The sequence below is a fragment of the Miniopterus schreibersii genome, assembly GCF_964146895.1.
Source record: "Miniopterus schreibersii genome assembly, chromosome: X".
Lineage (NCBI taxonomy): Eukaryota > Metazoa > Chordata > Mammalia > Chiroptera > Miniopteridae > Miniopterus > Miniopterus schreibersii.
The window spans coordinates 100,240,480-100,259,453 of NC_138104.1; the positions used below are offsets into that span (position 1 = coordinate 100,240,480).

Here is an 18,974-nt window from a genome sequence, read left to right on the forward strand (position 1 = left end):
CAACCCCAGCAGACTGCTCTACAGAGGATCTAAGCAGCTTTTCCACTGAGGAAACCAATGGCCAGGACAGCCGCTGTAGATCCCATCCAGCTCTTAACACTAAGGGCCCCACAGGTTTTGCATTTGCAGACACCTGCTGCCTGACTCCCTCCCTGTTCCCCTTTCTCTCTCCCCAGCCATCTTGCTGCAGGACCCCCAGGATCTGCACTGGCAGCCAGACAGCCTCAGTGGCTTTGTGGGTGCATAATGCCAGCTTAGGTTTGTGTGGCCAACTCCCCACTACCATGCATATACCCACAGCTACCCCCTGTAGATGCCTGAGTGCCCACCAAAGTCCAGGTCCAGGTTCAGCACCTGCTTATATGCCTGGATACAGCCCGACTCTTGTCACAGGACTCCCCTGCCATACAAATGCTCACAGTTAGTGCCTACAGCCATGTATCTGCATGTCCCGGCACCTATATCTACTGCCCACAACGGAGCATGTGCACACCACCAGCCCCTTTTCCTCACCTCAGGACCTGGAGTTACCACTAAGGGCCCAAACATCCATTGCAGCCACCACAGACACACTACAGCTCTCACCACAAAGGTTCATTCAGTTGTCAATGTGGATAACAGCTTCCTGAGCCAATGAGACACCATGTCCCCACCCTCAAGACCTAATGCCCTTACACTTGGCACCCTACACCACTAGACCAAGGGCCGCAGCATGCTCCAGCATGCCATGACCCACAGGTGAAGGCTTTTCTTACTAAAGTCAGTCCATAAATCTGGAAGAGGCTACTGCTTCCTGAAATGTGCAGACACAGACTAGGCCACACAGATCATGATGAGTCAGGGAAACATGACACCACCGAAGGAACACAATGAACTTCCAGTAACTGACTCCAAAGAAATGGAGATCCATAATTGCCTGACAAGGAATTAAAAATAATTGTTCTAAAGAAACTCAGAGACTACAAGAGAACACAGATGAACATTTTAACAAAATCAAGAATACAGCACAAGAACAAAATGAGAAGTTCAACAGAGAAAACATTAAAAAGAATCAAATTTTTGAACTGAGGAATACAAAAACTTAAATATGAAAAGTAATAGCTTCAACAGCAGACTCCACTGAGCAGAATAAATATTCAGTGAACTAGAAGATAGGTTATTTGAAATTATCCAGTCAGAGTAGAAAAAAGAAAAAAATAATGACAAGGAATGAAGAAAGCCTGGAGAAAGATACGGACAGCCGGGTACATGACTCTTGTTCAACCCAATGGAGACTTCACTGTGACACATTATAATAAAACTCACATATTAAAGACAGAGCATCTGGAACGCAATAAGAGAAAAGAAACTCATCACATGCAAGGGACTCCCCCCAAAATACACATAATGGGGATTGAGTTCATCCCTACTAGACCTACCTTACAAGAAATGCTAAAGGAATTCTTCAAGAAGAAAAGAAAGGACACTAACTAGTAACATGAAATAATAAAAGAAAGCATAAGAGTTAAGAAAAAGTATAAACCTTACTGGTAAAGGTAAATATATAGTCAAATTTCGAATACACTAATATTGTAATGGTGGTGTGGTGTGTATAAGTCTCTTATATCTTTAGTGTGAAGATTAAATGACAAAAGAAAAATAACTATAGCTAAAATTTGTTAATGAATACACAATATAATAAGATCTGAATTGTGACACCACAAATATAAATTGGGAGGGGGAGTAAAAGTGTTGAGCTTTTGTATGCAAAGTTATTATTAGCTTAAAACAGACTGTTCAAAATATAAGATGTTTTATGTAAGCCTCATGCTAACCTAAAAGCAAAAACCTGTAGTAAAGAAAAGGGTAAAGGAATCAAAGCATACCACAATAGAAAATCATCAGATCACACAGGAAAAAAGCAAGAGAAGAAGAAAGGAACAAAGGATCTCCCAGAAAACAATGGGCAAAATAGCAATAGTAAGTCCTTACCTATCAATAAGTACTCTAAATGTAAATAGACTAAATTTGCCATTCAAAAAAATAGTGGCTGAATGGATTTTTTTTTTTTTTTAAAAAGACCCAGCTATACCTATAAGACCCACTTCAGCTAAGAACACACCTTGGCTGAAAGTAAAGGGATGAGAAACACATTTCATGCAAGTGGAAACCAAAAGAGAAAAGGGATAACAATTATATCAGACAAAATAGAATTTAAGTAAAAAATGTAATAGACAAAGCAAGTCATTATATAATGATAAACGGGTCAATGCATCAGGAGGAAATAACAATAGTAAATATATATGCACTCAACATCAGAGCACCTAAATATATAAAGCAATTGTTAACAGATCTAAAGGGAGAAATAGTAATACAATAATAGTCAAGGACTTTAATACCCCACTTTCAACAAGGAATAGATCATTCAGACAAGATCAGTAGGAGCATTGAGCCTGAACTATATTTCAAATGGACCTAACAGATAAATATGTGTGTGTATATATAAAACATTTCATCTAATAGGAGCAGAATAAACATTCTTCTTAAGGGCTCATGAAACATTCTCCATATGTTAGGCCACAAAACAAGTCTTAAATTTCATAAGACTGAAATAACATCAAGTATTTTTTTCCAACTACAACGGTATGAGACAAGAAATAAATAACAGGAGGAAATCTGGAAAATTCACAAATATGTGGAGCTTGAACAACACACTCCTGAACAACCAGTGGGTCAAAGAAGAAATCAAAAGGGAAATCAGAAAATAACTTGAGACAAATGAAATACAACATTTCAAAATTTATGGGATGCAGTAAAAGTAGTGCTAAGAGGGAAGTTTATAGCAATTAAGAAAAAACAAAGATATCAAACAACGACTTTACACCTTAAGGAACTAAAGTCCGCATCAAATGTTTGGCAGACATCGACTTGCTGCTACCAGGAGGGGTAGAGCCTTGAATATATAATTGTTCATATTTGTATTGTCCTTGGTTCTGGTGAAACAGGTGATACTGGTTCTTATTGGGTGTTAGGAGAAGTCAAGGATGTTCCTCAGGATTTCGTTTTGGGATCTGAGTCAACAATGACCCTATTCACAGACTTGTGGAATTAGCTTCCTATCCCTGTCTTACACTTGGCTAGGCTTTTATGTCTCTATCCAGACACCAGACAATAACTAACATTTGTGTAGTGCTTTACCATTTATCAGGATCTTTTACACATGTTATTATATGTGATGTTTTCCAAAGCCCTTTGAAGTCCACTAGGCAGTCCACTGTTTCTTATAAGGAAATTGAAGCTCAGAGAGGTGAAGTGAGTTGCTCAAAGTAGTACAGCTAATAAGAATTCCAGTTCTAAATCCAGTTCAGTCATTTGCTTGTGCATTTATATATCTATTCTTTATTTCTTACACAAATATTTATTGGGTACTTCCTACATCAGTTACTGGGCTAATCGCTGGAGATAAAAAGATGTGCATGATATTGTTCCTTCTCTGAAGGACTGCACAGACAGCTGTGTACACATATAAGGAAAATGCCAGTAATCAGGAAGAGAGATTAAGAAAACAACCCTATTTACAATTGCATCAAAAAATAAAATAACATACCTAGGAATAAATTTAACCAAGGAGGTAAAAGAATTCTATTTGGAAAATTATAAGACATTGAAGCAAGAAATAGAAGAAGATACAAATAAATGGAGGCATATACTGTGCTCATGGATTGGAAGAACTAACATTGTTAAAATATCCATACTACCAAAAGCAATCTATAGATTTAATGCAATCCCTATCAAAATAGCAATGACATTTTTTACAGAACTACAGAAAATGATTCTAAAATTTATATCAAACCACAAAAGACCCCAATAGACAGAGCAATTTTGAGAAAGAAGAAAAAAGTTGGCAGTATATCAAACTACACTACAAGGCTATGGTAATCAAAACAGCATAGTAATGGCATAAAAACATATACATAGATCAATGGAACAAAATATCCCAGAAATAAACCCACACCTATATGTTCAATTAAACCTATGACAAAGGAGGCAAGAATGTACAATGGAGTAAGACAGTTCTTTCAATAAATGATATTGGGAAAACTGGAGAGAGACATGCAAAAAAAAAAGAAACTAGACCACTTTCTTACATCATATACAAATAAACTCAAAATAGGTTAAAGCCTTAAATATCAGACTTGAAACCATAAAACTCCTAGAAGAAAACGTAGGTCATAAACTCTATTACATTGCTCTTAGTAATATATTTCTGGTATATCTCCTCAGGCAAGGGAAACAAAAGAAAAAATAAACAAATGTAACCACATCAAACTAAAAACTTTTTGTACAGCAAAAGAAAGCGTCAACAAAACAAAAAGACAACCTACCATTTGGGAGAGATAATCTTTCACCAATGATACATCTGATAAGGGGTTAATATCCAAATTTGTAAAGAACTCTTACAACTTAATGCCAGAAAAACCTCATCTAATTAAAAGATAGGAGAGGACCTGAATAGACATTTCTCCAAAAAGGACATATGGATGGACAGTAGACATATGAAAAGATGCTCAACCTCACTAATCAGAGAAATGCAAATTAAAGCCACAATGAGATATCACCTCACACTGTCAGAATGACCATCATAGCTCAACAAACAACAAATGTTGGCGAGTATGTAGAGAAAAGGGAACACTCGTGCACTGTTAATAGGAATGCAGATTGGTGCAGCCACTGTGGAAAGCAGTATGGAAATTCCTCAGGAAATTAAAAATAGAACAACTTTATGACCCACAATTTCACTTCTGGATATTTATCCGAAAAAATCCAAAATACTAATTTAGAAAGATAGATGCACCCCTATTTTAAGTGCAGCATTATTTACAATAGCCAAGATATGGAAGCAACCTAAGTGCCTGTCAATAGACGGTTGGCTAAAGCTGTGGTATATCTTACAATTTGTGACAGTATGGATGGACCTAGGGGGTATTATGCTAAGTGAAATAAGTCAATTAGACAATAACAAATACCATATGATTTCACTTATCTGTGGAATCTAAAGAAAAAAATAAACAAAACAGAAACAGACTCATAGATACAGAGAACAAACTGATAGTTGCCAGATGAGAGGGGCGTTGGGGATCTGGGTGGAAAATGTGAAGGGATTAGGAAGTACGTATTGGTAGTTATAAAATAGTCACGGGGATGTAAAGTACAGCATAGGAAATATAGTCAATAATATTGTAATACCTATGTATGGAGCCATGTGGATACTAGACTTACCAGGGGGCTCACTTTGTAAGTTATATAAATGTCTAACTGCTATGCTGTACACGTGAAACTAATATAAAATAATATTGAATGTTGACTGTAATTGAAAATTCAAAAAAGTAAAATAACTTAAAAAAAAAAGCCAGCAGATTTCTCCAGGAGTGTACAGGTATTGTAAGAGCATAGGGAACTTTCAGCTGGTGCATGGGTGATGTGTAGAAGACGTCAGGAGTGTGTGAAAGAAAGACACGCCAGGAAACTACTTTTTCCTATTGCATGTCTATGGTTCTCTGATTTCAGAATCCTGAAAGTTACTGAGAGAAATGCAAAGTTATTGATACCGAGTTCTACCTTTTATGAAAAAGTTGGGAAGAAAAAATAAGGACCAAATTGAGGGAGAGCATTGTTTTATGCAAATGGTTAGATTTAGTCAATAAATTCTTCCTTTAAAGGACTTTTTAAAAAGTCAGCTATTCAATAAAAGGAATTGTGCTTCTAAGATGGGTAATTTTTCTCTATTGTATTGCACAGTTTGAGCCGAGAACACTAAACATTCCCTCGAATTGCAAAGCAGGGAAAATAGAAGTTTCATAACTAACAAATGTAAAATCATAATTGTTCACCAGGGTGCCATAAAAATCTGTCATTAGAGCAAGTGAAAATATGGTGGTCCTTTTGATCATTAATGGAAAATATTATGACACTTCTATGGAAAGGAGAGTTACAAAGTTAGACCTTTCTGTCCTAATTCAATTTGAGAACTGCTCCTTTTATATTTATTTATTTATTTATTTATTTATTTATTTATTTATTTATTTATTTATTATTTATTTAATTTTTGTTTAAAATATTACAGATGTCCCTTTTTCTCCCCAATTACCCATTCCACCCCGTCCCACCCCCTTCCCCAGTTCCCCTCCCCACCATTGTCCATGTCCTTGGGTTGTGCATATATGCATATAAATTCTTTGGTTACTCTCTCCCCCTCCACCCACCCGCCCTCCTCCATCCCTCTGACATTCATCAGTCTCATCTATGCTTCCATGTCATTGAATCTATTCTGTTCATCAGTTTATTTTGTTCATTAGATTCCATATATAAGTGAGATCATATGGTATTTGTCTTCCTCTGCCTGGCTTATTTCACTTAGCATAATATTCTCCAGGTCCATTGTTACTGTCCCAAAGGGTATGAGATCCTTCTTATTTATAGCTGCGTAGTATTTCATGGTGTAAATGTCCCACAGCTTTTTATCCACTCATCTACTGATGGGCACTTGGGCTGTTTCCAGATCTTAGCTATTGTAAACTGCACTGCTATGAACATAGGGGTGCATATATTCTTTCTGATTAGTGTTTCAGGGTTCTTAGGATATATTCCTAGATGTGGGATCACTGGGTCAAAAGGCAGCTCCATTTTTAATTTTTTGAGGAACCTCCATCCTGTTTTCCATAGTAATTGCCCCAGTCTGCATTCCCACCAGCAGTGTACCAGGGCTCCCCTTTCCCCACACCCTCGCCAGCACATGTCATTTGTTGATTTGTTGATGGAGCCATTCTGACAGGTGTGAAGTGACACCTCATTGTGGTTTTAATTTGCATCTCTGATGATTAGCGATGTTGAGCATTTTCTCATGTGTCTCTTGGCCATCCGTATGTCCTCTTTGGAGAAGTGTCTATTCAGGTCCTTTGCCCATTTCTTAATTGGGTTGTCTTCCTCTTGCTGAGTAGTCTGAGTTCTTTGTACACTTTGGAAATTAGCCCCTTATCAGATTCATCCTTGGCAAATATGTTTTGCCAGACCGTGGGATTCCTTTGTATTTTGAGGCTTTTTTTTTTTTTTCTGTGCAGAAGCTTTTTAGTTTGATGTAGTCCCATATGTTTATTTTTTCTTTTGTTTCTCTTCCCTAGGAGATGTATCAGTGAAAATTCCACTGTGTGGGCTGTCTGTGACTTTACTTGGTGGTCTAATGTCATTTTTTTACATGTATCTGTCCAATTTTCCCAGCACCACTTATTGAAGAGACTGTCTTTACTCCATTGGATGCTCTTGCCTCCTTTGTCAAATATTAACTGACCATAATGGCATGGGTCTATTTCTAGGGTCTCTGTTCTGTTCCATTGATCTATATGCCTGGTGTTGTACCAATACCAGGCTGTTTTGATTACAATGGCTTTGTAGTACAGTTTGAAGTCCGGTAATGTGATCCCTCCCACTCTGTTCTTTTTTCTCAAGATGGCTGCAGCTATTCTGCGTCCTTTTTGGTTCCATATAAATTTTTGAAATGTTTGTTCTAGATCTTTTCTTGCTGTTCTCATTCTAGTTCTTTTGGTTGTTGTGTTAGATGGTTCATTAGGTCTTTTTCTTGTTTCTTGAGATAGGCCTGTAATGGTATGAATTTTCCTCTCAGGACTGCTTTTGCTGTGTCCCATAGATTTTGGGTTGTTGTCTTCATTTTCGTTACTTTCCATGAAGTGTTTGATTTCTCTCTTGATCTCATTGGTAACCCATTCATTGTTTAATAACATGCTATTTAGCCTCCATGTGTTTGAATATTTTTGAGTTTTTTTATAGTGGTTGATTTCTAGTTTCATGGCATTGTGATCTGAGAAGATGCTTGATATGATTTCAGTCTTCTTGTATTTGTAGAATCTTGCCCTGTGCCCTAACTCACCTTCAATTTTAAATGATAGCCTTGCTGGATAAAGCAATCTTGGTTGCATGTTCTTGCTTTTCATTACTTTGAGAACTTCATGCCACTCCCTTCTGGCCTGAAGAGTTTCTGTTGAGAGATCAGCTGTTAGCCTTATGGGGGTTCCCTTGTAGATCACTGCTTGTCTCTCTCTTGCAGCCCTTAATATTTTCTCTTTTTCCTTGCCATTTGCCATTTTAATTATGATGTGTCTTGGAGCGGGTCTCTTTGGGTCCCTCTTGTTTGGACCCTTTGTGCTTCCTGAACTTGTGTGATGTTCTCATTCACCAGCCTAGGGAAGTTTTCTGTCATTATTTCCTCCACCAAGTTCTCTATCCCTTGTTCTCTTTCTTCCCCCTCTGGCACTCCTATAATGTGAGTGTTGTTTTTCTTCATGTTGTCGCAAAGCTCCCTTAGACTGTTCTCATGCTTTTTAAGTGTTTTTTCTTTTTGCTGCTCTGATTAATTTTTTTTCTACCATGTTTTCTAATTCACTTATTCTATCCTTTGCTTCATTGAGCGTGCTTTTAATTCCTTCCAGTGTATTCTTGATATCAGATACAGCATTCTTTATTTCTGTCTGATTTTTGTTTATGCTATGTATCTCTTTTTTCATGTTTCCACTACGGTTCTCCATCTTATCCTCTAGTGCCTTGTTTTTCTCATTAAGTTCCTTGAACTTCTGTATAATCAATACTCTGAACTCTGTTTCTGATAGCTTGCTTAATTCCATCTCATCAAAGTCTTTTTCTGGCGATTTTTCCTTTTCTTTAATTTGAGGGTTGTTTCTTTGTCACCATTTTGGTAGGTCTTAGTGTTTATATCTATATATTAGATATATTTGCTGTCTCCCAATCTTGTGGGGTGGGATTTTGTATTGTGAGTCCAGTGGAGCCCAGAGGTGTGTTTTCCTTATACTTCTGAGCTCTTTGCTCTAGTCGTGTCCCTTTTGTGGGTGTCCGTTTTGTAGGTTCTTTGGGTTCTCCTTTTGTGGTTGGGTCTAGATTGTTGTTGACTAGTCCTTGGAAGGACTCTCCCTCAGCTTGGTTAACTGTGTGTCTCAGCCACAACTTCATCGTGTAAGCTGTTGTACAGGTGCTGGCAAGGCAGGACAATATACAACTAAACTTCCAGGAAACAAGTGGTATCTTACAAAATATCTTGACAGTCACAATGAAAACAACCCAAGTAGAAACAGAACTGGGAGAGTGAAGGGAGAACAAACACACACACACACAAAGCTTAAAGAAAAAGAGAGAAAGAAAAGTAAAGCTTAGAGAGAGAGAAGTATATTGTTGTTAATAGTGATGAAAATTTAGAAAGTAATAATAAACTAAAATATAAAAAATAGAGAAGCTACTGGGAGATAATAGAGGCAGAGAAAAGATTCTGAAAGAAGGGCCAGTAAAAAATTAAGGGAGAGAATAGGAATAGGATAATAGTTGAAAAGGAAAAAATAAAAATACAATAAAGAGAATAAGAGAAACTAACAATCGAACAAAAGGACAGGAAGACAGAAGGGAGGAAAACAAAAGAAAGAAAAGAAGAGAAAAAAAAGTTATGCCAATGGATTGAGATGAGAGAGAGAGATAAAGCCTGGGTAGAGAGGGAGCCCAATAAGAGATTTGGGGGAAACTATAGAGGAAAGCAGTAAACTTGTTAGTTATAATGATAAAGTCCTAGCAATTAAGCATGAATATCAAGAAAGTCTTGAGAGTAGAAGGATAAAACAAAGCAAACAAATTAACAAAACAGAGAAACAAAACAAAAAACAAGCTGAGCAAAATAAAGTTCTTTTATATAAAAAAAATAGTTAAAAATTTTTTAAAAATGGAATTCTTATAAAATTTAAAAACAAGAAAAAACAAATACATTTTCCCTCTGTTTCTCTTCTTCCTAAGGGAAAAAGAGAACAAACAAACACACAGACAAAAAAGCAAAACAAAAACAAAACAAAAAATCCAGAAAAATCAAATACAAAAAAAAACACCCCAAAACAAAAAAAGTAGTCAATCAGGTGAGTTTCTTCTGGGCAACTTATGTTGTCTGAGGGTCACTGTTTTGTGTGCTGATTTCAGTTTTCCTGGGAGGTGCTTGTGTATCACCCAATGTGAGGAGCCGTCTAGGTTTGGCTCTGGTGTCCTCAGGTAGATGGTTGCTCTGAGGCTCTCCATGGGCCACCTCCTATAGTTAGCTACTTTGCAGCCTTGTAGTTGCCTGGTCTTACTCCAGAGTCTTCTGTAGAGTCTTTAGGGTGCAGGGTGGCTAGTGTAGCCCAGGGTATCACTCCCCTTAGAGGTGTCGCTGTCAGGCGCTCACTCTGCGGGAGTTAGTGTCTGCTCCACCGCCAGCTCCTCAGTCCCCACCCTGTCCGCTGATTCTAGTTCCCCGGGCCCTGGCCTGTTGCAGCTTCAGATTGATTTCCGCCTGCTGCCTTTTCTGTATCGGCCGTTTCAGCAGCCTGGGCTCAGTGGGCTCGATTAAGAACATTCCCCTGAGCCCCTTGCCTGCCCAGCCCCCAGCAGGGTTTTCAGCGTTTCCTCCAGGTCCCAAACAATAGTCCCTAAGAGTCTTATTCTTGTAAAGTCCTCCTGTGAGCTGCTCTCCCCTTCCCTGCAGGACTGTGCCCTGCGGGGGGCTGTCCGGGACCTCAGTGAGCGGGACCCGCCCCTTCCTGTTGGGGGCGGTGCTCCCGGCTGCAGGAGAGGCAGGCGGGCTCCACCCCTCCCTGCTCAGCTCTGGTTGGCTGGTTGCTCCAGGCCCGCCCCTCAGTCTGCGCAGACGCCAATCCCAGCCTCCACTCATCTGCACAGTGCACGCCGGGAAGGTGGGAGCCAGTTCCGCGATCAGACTCACAGATGCACAAAGGGACACACAGCGGAGAGTCCGCCCCTCAAGGTCCTGCTGCCCACGCACCAGGGCCCCCAGCGGGAGGCGACCCAAAGTCAGCTCCACGCATCTCCCCGCACCGCTGGTCTCAGCAAAGCTGGGGCGGCTCCACGCACCACCACGGGCCCCTCAGGGCGGGTCCCCCATCCCAGCCTGTCAGCACCGAGAGCTCAGGGCGGGAGGGCTCCTCCCCTCCCCCGTGCCCCCCAGATTCAGCGCTTTCTGGGGCTCAGCACAGTGGCCCACAGGGAGGCAGAGGGTCCCCGTGTGCGGCTGCTCAGCGCAGTCCTCTGGTCCCTCACCACTCGGGTGCCACACACCTTGGGACAGCCTTCCCTATGGTCGGCACCCCGAGCATTAGATGCCGGCTGTGGTCTCCATTAGAGGCTTTGTTTCCCAGGAAGGCACTGGCTGCCATTAGTTTTGTTTCCCTGGGAAGGCGCCGGCTGCCATTAGCTTTGTTTCCTAGGAAGGCGCCGGCCGCCATCAGAGGCTTTGTTTCCCGGGAAGGCGCCAGCTGCCATCAGCTTTGTTTCCCAGGAAGGCGCCGGCCGCCATTAGAGGCTTTGTTTCCCGGGAAGGCGCCGGCCGCCATCAGCTTTGTTTCCCGGGAAGGCCCCGGCTGCCATTAGAGGCTTTGTTTCCCGGGAAGGCGCCGGCCGCCATTAGAGGCTTTGTTTCCCGGGAAGGCGACAGCCGCCATTAGAGGCTTTGTTTCCCGGGAAGGCGCCGGCCGCCATTAGAGGCTTTGTTTCCCGGGAAGGCGCCGGCCGCCATTAGAGGCTTTGTTTCCCGGGAAGGCGCCGGCCGCCATCAGAGGCTTTGTTTCCCAGGAAGGCGCTGGCCACCATTAGAGGCTTTGTTTCGCCGGGAAGGCGACAGCCGCCATTAGCTTTGTTTCGCTGGGAAGGCGCCCTCGCCTCCTTGCGGGCCCTCCTGGTTCCCTCTGCGCTCCTTCCCCTCTCGTCTCTCCGGGTGTGGGATCCCCGCTTTTGGAGGGGGGTCCGCTCTCCCGAGGGGGGGGAGCTTTGCCGCCTCCAGGCCTCGGGGCTCGGAGCCCAGCACAGGCTTCAGGGGGTCCCCCCCTTCCTACGCCCCCTCTCTCACCGGCCTCCGTGATGTCTCCTCAGGGCTCCCCACTCGCACCCCGTCCACTCAGGTATGTTTCTCTGGTGTTTCCAAGCTGGCTACGGAGGGTTTAGGAGCAAATCGAGCCCGTGGCTGGGAGCGGGGGCCTCTGCTGCTGCTCACAGGGCCCCCATCTTCCCTGTCCTCCAGCACTGCTCCTTTTAGAAGTTACATAGTATAATATGTCACCCATTTATATTGAACTGAATGTCCTCTGAATTTTCTTGCATCCTAATTTATATATTTTATGCCTCCACACCTATCTCATTGCAGCAGCTGATGGATGGCAGACCAACACCAACTTCCTGCTCCAAAGTCCTGTGCTTCCTCTTGCTCCGTCACTACTATGGACAGGAAGATTTGTCCATCATTCCAACTCTACTCAGCCCTATCTTTTCTTTTCCCTTTAAGGTATGAATCTCATTATTTTGTTGTTGTTAGTCAAAAGTAAGATCTTCCTTGAAGAACATTCTTAGAAATGGTGAATGAAACTTCAAAGGAGTAGAATATAATTTAGACCCATCTGTCTCAAAGGCCAGAACCCTGCGAGTAGCACTGTGCATGACGCCTACTCTTCTATTGTGGTGCATGGCAGAGACCTTGCTGCAGGCCAAGGTTATCTGGAGTTGTCTTGGCTGTGACCCTAGCAGTGCAGTCTTCTAGGGCGGCCCATGTTGCTTGTATCTAGAATGCTAACATCTAGGTTTTTGTCTCAGTAAATGTTAGTTGAATGATTGAGGCCATGGAACAAACACCTAACCTGTCTGCTTCAGTCTCTTTGCACCTTGGAGGCATTCCTTTGAAGGCTTCTCTGTCTCTAGAAATGTATTGTCATGGGGTGGCCCATGTCTTCTCACTCTACATATCTTCCTGGCTGAGCTCACTCACTGAAATGGTTTCACCTATCATCTATTTATTTGTAAATCTCAAGTTTAAAATTTATAGCCTCTCTCTCCATTTTCTTCTCCCCTCCCCTCCCCTCCACTTATCTCCTCTACTCTTGTGCTCCATAATAATAGACCCTTAACATTGCTAAGAAGACTTCAAGGGTTACCTCAATAATCCTAGAACTCCTGAAAACCACTATGGAATATAATTTTCCCTGTTAAATGCATGTAGAAGAGAGAATAGAGAAAAAAACAAACACAAAATACAAACGTAAACAAAATGCAAAACAAAGGAAACAAAAACCAGGTTTCTCTGAGGTCCTGAGCGAGGCACTCTTCCTTGGTGTCCCATCTATTCTTGTTTTGTCAGTTCTTCCATCCAACAAACAGCCTCTTGGATCATTGACTTCCCCTCATTCCTCCTTCCCTCTAGTTTTAGTCATTTCACATCTTATTTACTACAATAAAACAGTCCGTTGGTCTCCCTAATTTTGTGTTTTTGTTTTTCTCTATTTTGTTGTAGATTAGTCTTCCTAGAAATCTGTTTTTGCCTTGCTATCTCCTTCTTTCTTGGCGGATAGTATAGAGTAGTTCCACTTTGTGTAAAAGCTCATGTGGAATCTCCCTGCAGGCACTTGAGTCTGCCATCCAAGGGCCTTATGTCACCTGGCAACCCTGCTTCCCACCTCTAAAACCGACCTCTACACCTCTGCAGCAGCCTAATGCATAACCACTGGCCACATATGTGATTGAACCCTTGAAATTTGTCCTGAAGGCCTGAGGAATTGAATTTTTAATTTATGTGATTTTAATTGATTGGCATTTAAATTTAAAAATTCAAGTTTTGTCAATGTGGATGCGAATATTAACAGAAAATGATTTTGGGCATTTGATTCAGTTACTGGAAGACATTTAGGTTATGTTTGGAACAACTCAGGTATGTAAATTCATCTTTTCAGTTGTAACTTTTATAAATCTAAGTGCAGATCAAATATTTCTGATAAATTTAGCATCCAAATTAAGATATGCTATGTGAAATGCACACTAGCTTTCAGAGACTTAGTATGAGTAAAAGAATGTAAAATATCTCATTAAAATTGTCCATAAATTTTTTTGTATTTAGTATATATTGAAATAATAACATATGGATATATCAAATAAGATAAAATGTATTTTTTAAAAAATATGTCTTTATTGATTTCAGAGAGAGGAAAGGAGAGGGAGAGAGAGAGATAGAAACATCAATGATGAGAGAGCCACTGATCGAGCCCACTACCCAGGCATGTGCCCTGACCTGGAATCGAACCCCGATCACCTGGATCCTAGGTCGACGCTCAACTGCTGATCCACGCCCAGCTGGGCGATAAAATGTATTTTAAAATGAATTTAATCTGTTGCTTCTGCTTTTTAAATGGGGCCACTAGAAAATTTTAAATTACATATATGACACATTATATTTCTATCAGACTGCTATTCTAGAACAATTGGGCCATTTTTCTATTCTCTCCTCCCTTCAACTTAGATTTTTCCAGGGCAGGCTAAATTTTTAATATTCCCTCCCCCCAATCTTCATAAATAACTCATACTTGTTAGATAACCTGTTTGAATGAATGGCTTAGAAAATGTGATCCAGGCTTCCACCACTCCCCCTTCTAGTGTTTTCTAATGTTGTTCCTCACATTTGGAACATCCTTGTTTTTTTCTTCTTGTTTTTTTTTTTTTTAAAGTTAGGAATAGTTTATTTCTTTTTTTTTTTAAATATATCTTTATTGATTTTAAAGAGAGGAGAGGAGAGGGGGAGAGAGATAGAAACATCAGTGATGAGAGAGTCATTGATGGGCTGCCTCCTGCATGCCCCTGGCTGGGGATAGAGCCCACAACCTGGACATGTGCCCTGACCAGGAATTGAACCCTGATCGCCTGGATCCTAGGTTGATCCTCAACCGCTGAGCCACGCCCATCCGGGCCATCCTTGTTTTCTTTTCCAAAGAAAGTTCAGTTACTCGAATCAAGCATCATGCTTTCTTCCTCCTTTGACACAATTACCAGATCTAAACTACTACTTTTTGAGCAACACAAAGGCTCAGTAAGGGCCAGCTGAGTAATTGCTCAGTGCAGGAAAATTCCATATATGTGAAGTGTATCCTTATCGAGTTGCCAAATATTCAATTTGGCGATTTTAATTAAAGAAATATGTTTGCATTTTGGTAGATGTGCTATAGTGGAAAAAGAACTTGCTATAGAGTCTGCAAACTAGGGCTTTAGTTCCAATTCTTCCTCTCTGCACACCTGACCTTGAACAAGTACACTTCACCTTTCCAGGACTCACTTTTTGCGTCTAGAAAACAGATTAGGTAATCTCTAAGCTATATTGCAAATCACATATTTTATAAGTCTGTGACGGAAATCTTTCTCAAATGCCTTACACAGTACTACAAATTTTTAAAAATAGAACATGCTGCACAGAAATTAGCATTTTTAAAAATGTCAGAGTCATTATTAGGGATGTCAATTATTATGCACCGACAGTGTAATGCAGCTAAGGGTTTATTGTGTGATGTGTGTGACGGCTTACTTTTCAAATCATCTGCTTTTTATTTTTTAATTAATGTCTGCCCTTTAATTTCCTCTTTTGATGTTAGACTGTCCCCAGTCACTTATTGCTGACGCCAGCCCTGCCTATTTTAATAGCTTCCATGTCTTCTTCTCACCTAGTTTGAGGCTTCTAGCCTAAGGTGATGTGGGGAAGCCCAGTAATGTTAAGCTTGTTTGCCTTATGTCTGAAGTTGGTCATTTAGTCCCTCAGGAGCCATTCACTGGGTTCCTGTACCTGTGTGCAAGGCACAAGATGGTGCAGGGCTGAAGAAGAAATAATTTATAAGTCATCTTAATAACCTTGGGGGAATGTCACAATTTAAAAAGCATGTGAACTTTAGTGTAGGGCTTCTGCAGGTCTTTTTTTTTCACTTCTCAGTTTTCAGTCCCTTTACTGATGACTGAGTTTCCTAGACAAGTGATCTATAGATAATAGAGGGCTTAATAATAATAATGGTCAATCAACACAGTGAGGAATTCTCTCAGGAATATACAAAGGGACAAGTCAAACAGCACAAAAAGTCCAGAAATAGGCTCCATGTATATGTAGGACCTGATTGTACACAGAAGTAGTTTCTCAAAACAGAGAGAAAAGGATGGATCATTTAGTGTCTCATTTAATGCTTACTATTAGCTTGTCAGACAGATAACATTATTCTCCCCATTCTAGAGATAAGGTGAAAAAAGAGTCAGAGACCTGCCCAAAGTGTCAGTGGTAGATCTGGGGGGAGAAAATGTATTATCTTTGGTCTGTTTCTACCAGTGCTCAATACTGAGTCATTTCATGTTCAGATGACCTGAACCCTTCCTAGTGGTCAAAAGAAGTAAATAAAAAGGTGGTTCTCAACCAGCAATAATTTTACCCTCCCGAGTAAAATGTCTGGAGATGTTTTTGGTTTTCACAACTGGGGTGAGAGGGATGTTTTTGTCATCTAGTGGGTAGAGACCAAGGATGTTGCTTAATATCCTACAACACAGTATAGGCCCCCAAGAATGATCTGACTGTAAATGTCAATATTGCCATGATTGAGAAACCTTCTAATAGACCAAATAAAGCTCTTAGTACTTCATTAGTAATGTAGGTTGGATTACAATAAATAATTTATTTGAAGTCCATTTTTTTCCTTGCTCACACTATATTAAAGCAAGAAACAAGTGGGAGGAAGGTGAAAAAAAAGCTCCTGAGGCTTGGAAATACCTGGAAACCTTTTCATTTTATCTTTCCTGTGGGAATATAAGTAAAATCTAAAGACTTGCTACATACCTATAGTAGATATTATTAATGTTTGCCATCAAGATTTCTGATCCTTCTTTTTTGGAGATGGGGGCACATGCCCTCTTGAGGTTAAGAGTAGTCATGTGACTGAAATGTGAGTTATGGGGGAAAGCCAGTTTGTGATTTTCCATGCTTTCTTCCTAGGCCACAGCAGCAGTGGGAATGTATGTTGGTATGGAGAAACCGAAAATCTAAGCAACATGGACACTGCGCCTATGCATAGAGGTCAGCAATTCTGCCTAGTCTCCCAGATCTACTAAAGACGTTGTATGAGTAAGAAATCGTCTTTTGTCATGCTACACCACTGAGAATTTTAGATTATTACTGTAGTGCACTCTAACTTATCCTGTCTAATACATCCAAGCTAATTAGCAAGGACTTTGGAATTCTTGAACCCCCCCCCAAATTTCTGGGGTGTTGCTTCTGCCTTGGAAATCAGGATATATTAATATTTCATATACATATTCATTCACACTGCTTTTTCAAATTCTGATTAGCGCTCAGGTCCTAGAGAGATGTTCATCTCTATAAAACTCCAGTCACTCTGCAGTGAGCACCAAATGTTCTTACCATATACTTGTTGAGACTGTCTGTGAAGGAATAGTTTTTTAGGCCTTGGAAGTATATTTTATGTCTGAAATGATTTCTGTTGGCATTAAAACTTGTCCTGATTGGTGACATCCCAAGCTTGATGACTTTTGCCTTCTTATTATAGAAATTATATTATGAAAGATATAATGTAAATTTTATTTCATTTCCTGAATTTCTAAATTAGAAATTGCGAAAATTCTAGGACAATGGTAAGCAACCTCTCCCTGTTCTCTTCTACATACTTTACTCTCTCTTTCTCCCTAGTTTGAATCAATACCATATCATTACTTCTGTGATCTGTTGGAAACAATATACCTTTTTTTGGTAAGTCAAGGATCCAGAGACTAAAAAACAAACTTTTAAAGTCCAGAGACTAAAAAACAAGCTTTTAAAGTGGCCATTAGTACTCTTGTAACATTATACCTACAATCCAATGTGATTTTTACCAACCCCTTCTTGATGTATATCCATTTTAACTACCATATTTATTATTGCATTTATTTACTTACTCAAAAGTATTTATTTACTTTATAGCAATCCTATAACCTCATTGAATGAGCTTCAACTGTAACCTAAGGGTCACCTACCTGGAAGTTCCTAGCTCTTTCTACCTTATGGGAGTTGTGTCTCCTTTCCTTCTGAAGTCAAGTAAACTGCAGTGCAACACAGTCCCTCAGGTGGTAGAAAATCTAACATGCTGACCAAGATGTCTGGGCAGTTCTGTGCATCTGATTTCTTGTTGTTTGTTCACACTATGGCCTGTTTCCCTGTCACCCCTGAACCCTGGTGGCTCTTCTTCTCATTGTCCATTTTGCCTTTTTCTTTGTGTTTCCTAGGAACTAGAGTTTTGGAATTTTTTTTCTAGTAGGTACCAGTGGTTATTGGTGTAGAGACATTGTGTTAATAAAAAAGAGCAGGAGGGATGGCTATATTAAAAGTGCAAGAGGCCAGTGGTAACTTTTAGATTGAAAGTAATTTAGAAATCATGATCATGTCCCAGAGCTATGTTTTTCAAACTTTTGAAAACATGACCTCCAGAATGATATACTGTTTTGTTATGATCCAATATACTTAAACACATATATAAACATATGACGAAAAAACAAGTGAAATAAAGGTTCATGAAATAGCTACCTTTACTACATGACAGGCATTCTGATATTTTCTGTTTTCATTAGTCTAACCTGTTCTATTTTGTGTTTTAAAAAATTCCAGTTATGGCGCATCAAATGATTTTACAATTCATTAGTGGGTCATGACCCGTAGTCTGAGGAATCCTGTTGCCAAAACTGCCTCCCTTTCACTCGGGTACAGTAAGTCTTTGCTTAAAGTAATGGATAGGCTTTTGGAAACTGCAACTTTAAGCAAAACCAATTTGACAGTAGAATTCCTACAACGTAGTTCTGGTCACAAAAACATCACTAAACTTCTGAGTAAAGACCCAAAACACTTCTAATATGAAACATTGAAATAAATATGAGCTATACATACATTTAAGAAAGATGGATAAAAACAGGGAAGATCACTCTTTTTCAACCAGCTTATTCTATTCTAGTTCAGGGTTGCGGTGGCCAGAGCTTCTCAAGACGGCACAGGGCACAAGATGGGGACACACCCTGGACAGGATGCCCTTCCATCTCAGAGCTACTCACCCACACCCACACCCACA

General features: G+C 40.2%; 1 protein-coding gene across 1 annotated transcript in view; it reads left to right on the forward strand.

The window, feature by feature from the left end:
- FANCB (FA complementation group B) overlaps positions 1-18,974 on the forward strand; it is an 87,560-nt gene that overhangs the window by 38,803 nt on the left and 29,783 nt on the right. The window contains exons 10-11 of the mRNA XM_081125600.1: positions 12,230-12,367; positions 16,859-16,987. Of these exons, the coding sequence (XP_080981726.1) occupies positions 12,230-12,367; positions 16,859-16,909 (189 nt within the window). The 3' untranslated portion in view covers positions 16,910-16,987. The remainder of the gene's footprint in view (positions 1-12,229; positions 12,368-16,858; positions 16,988-18,974) is intronic.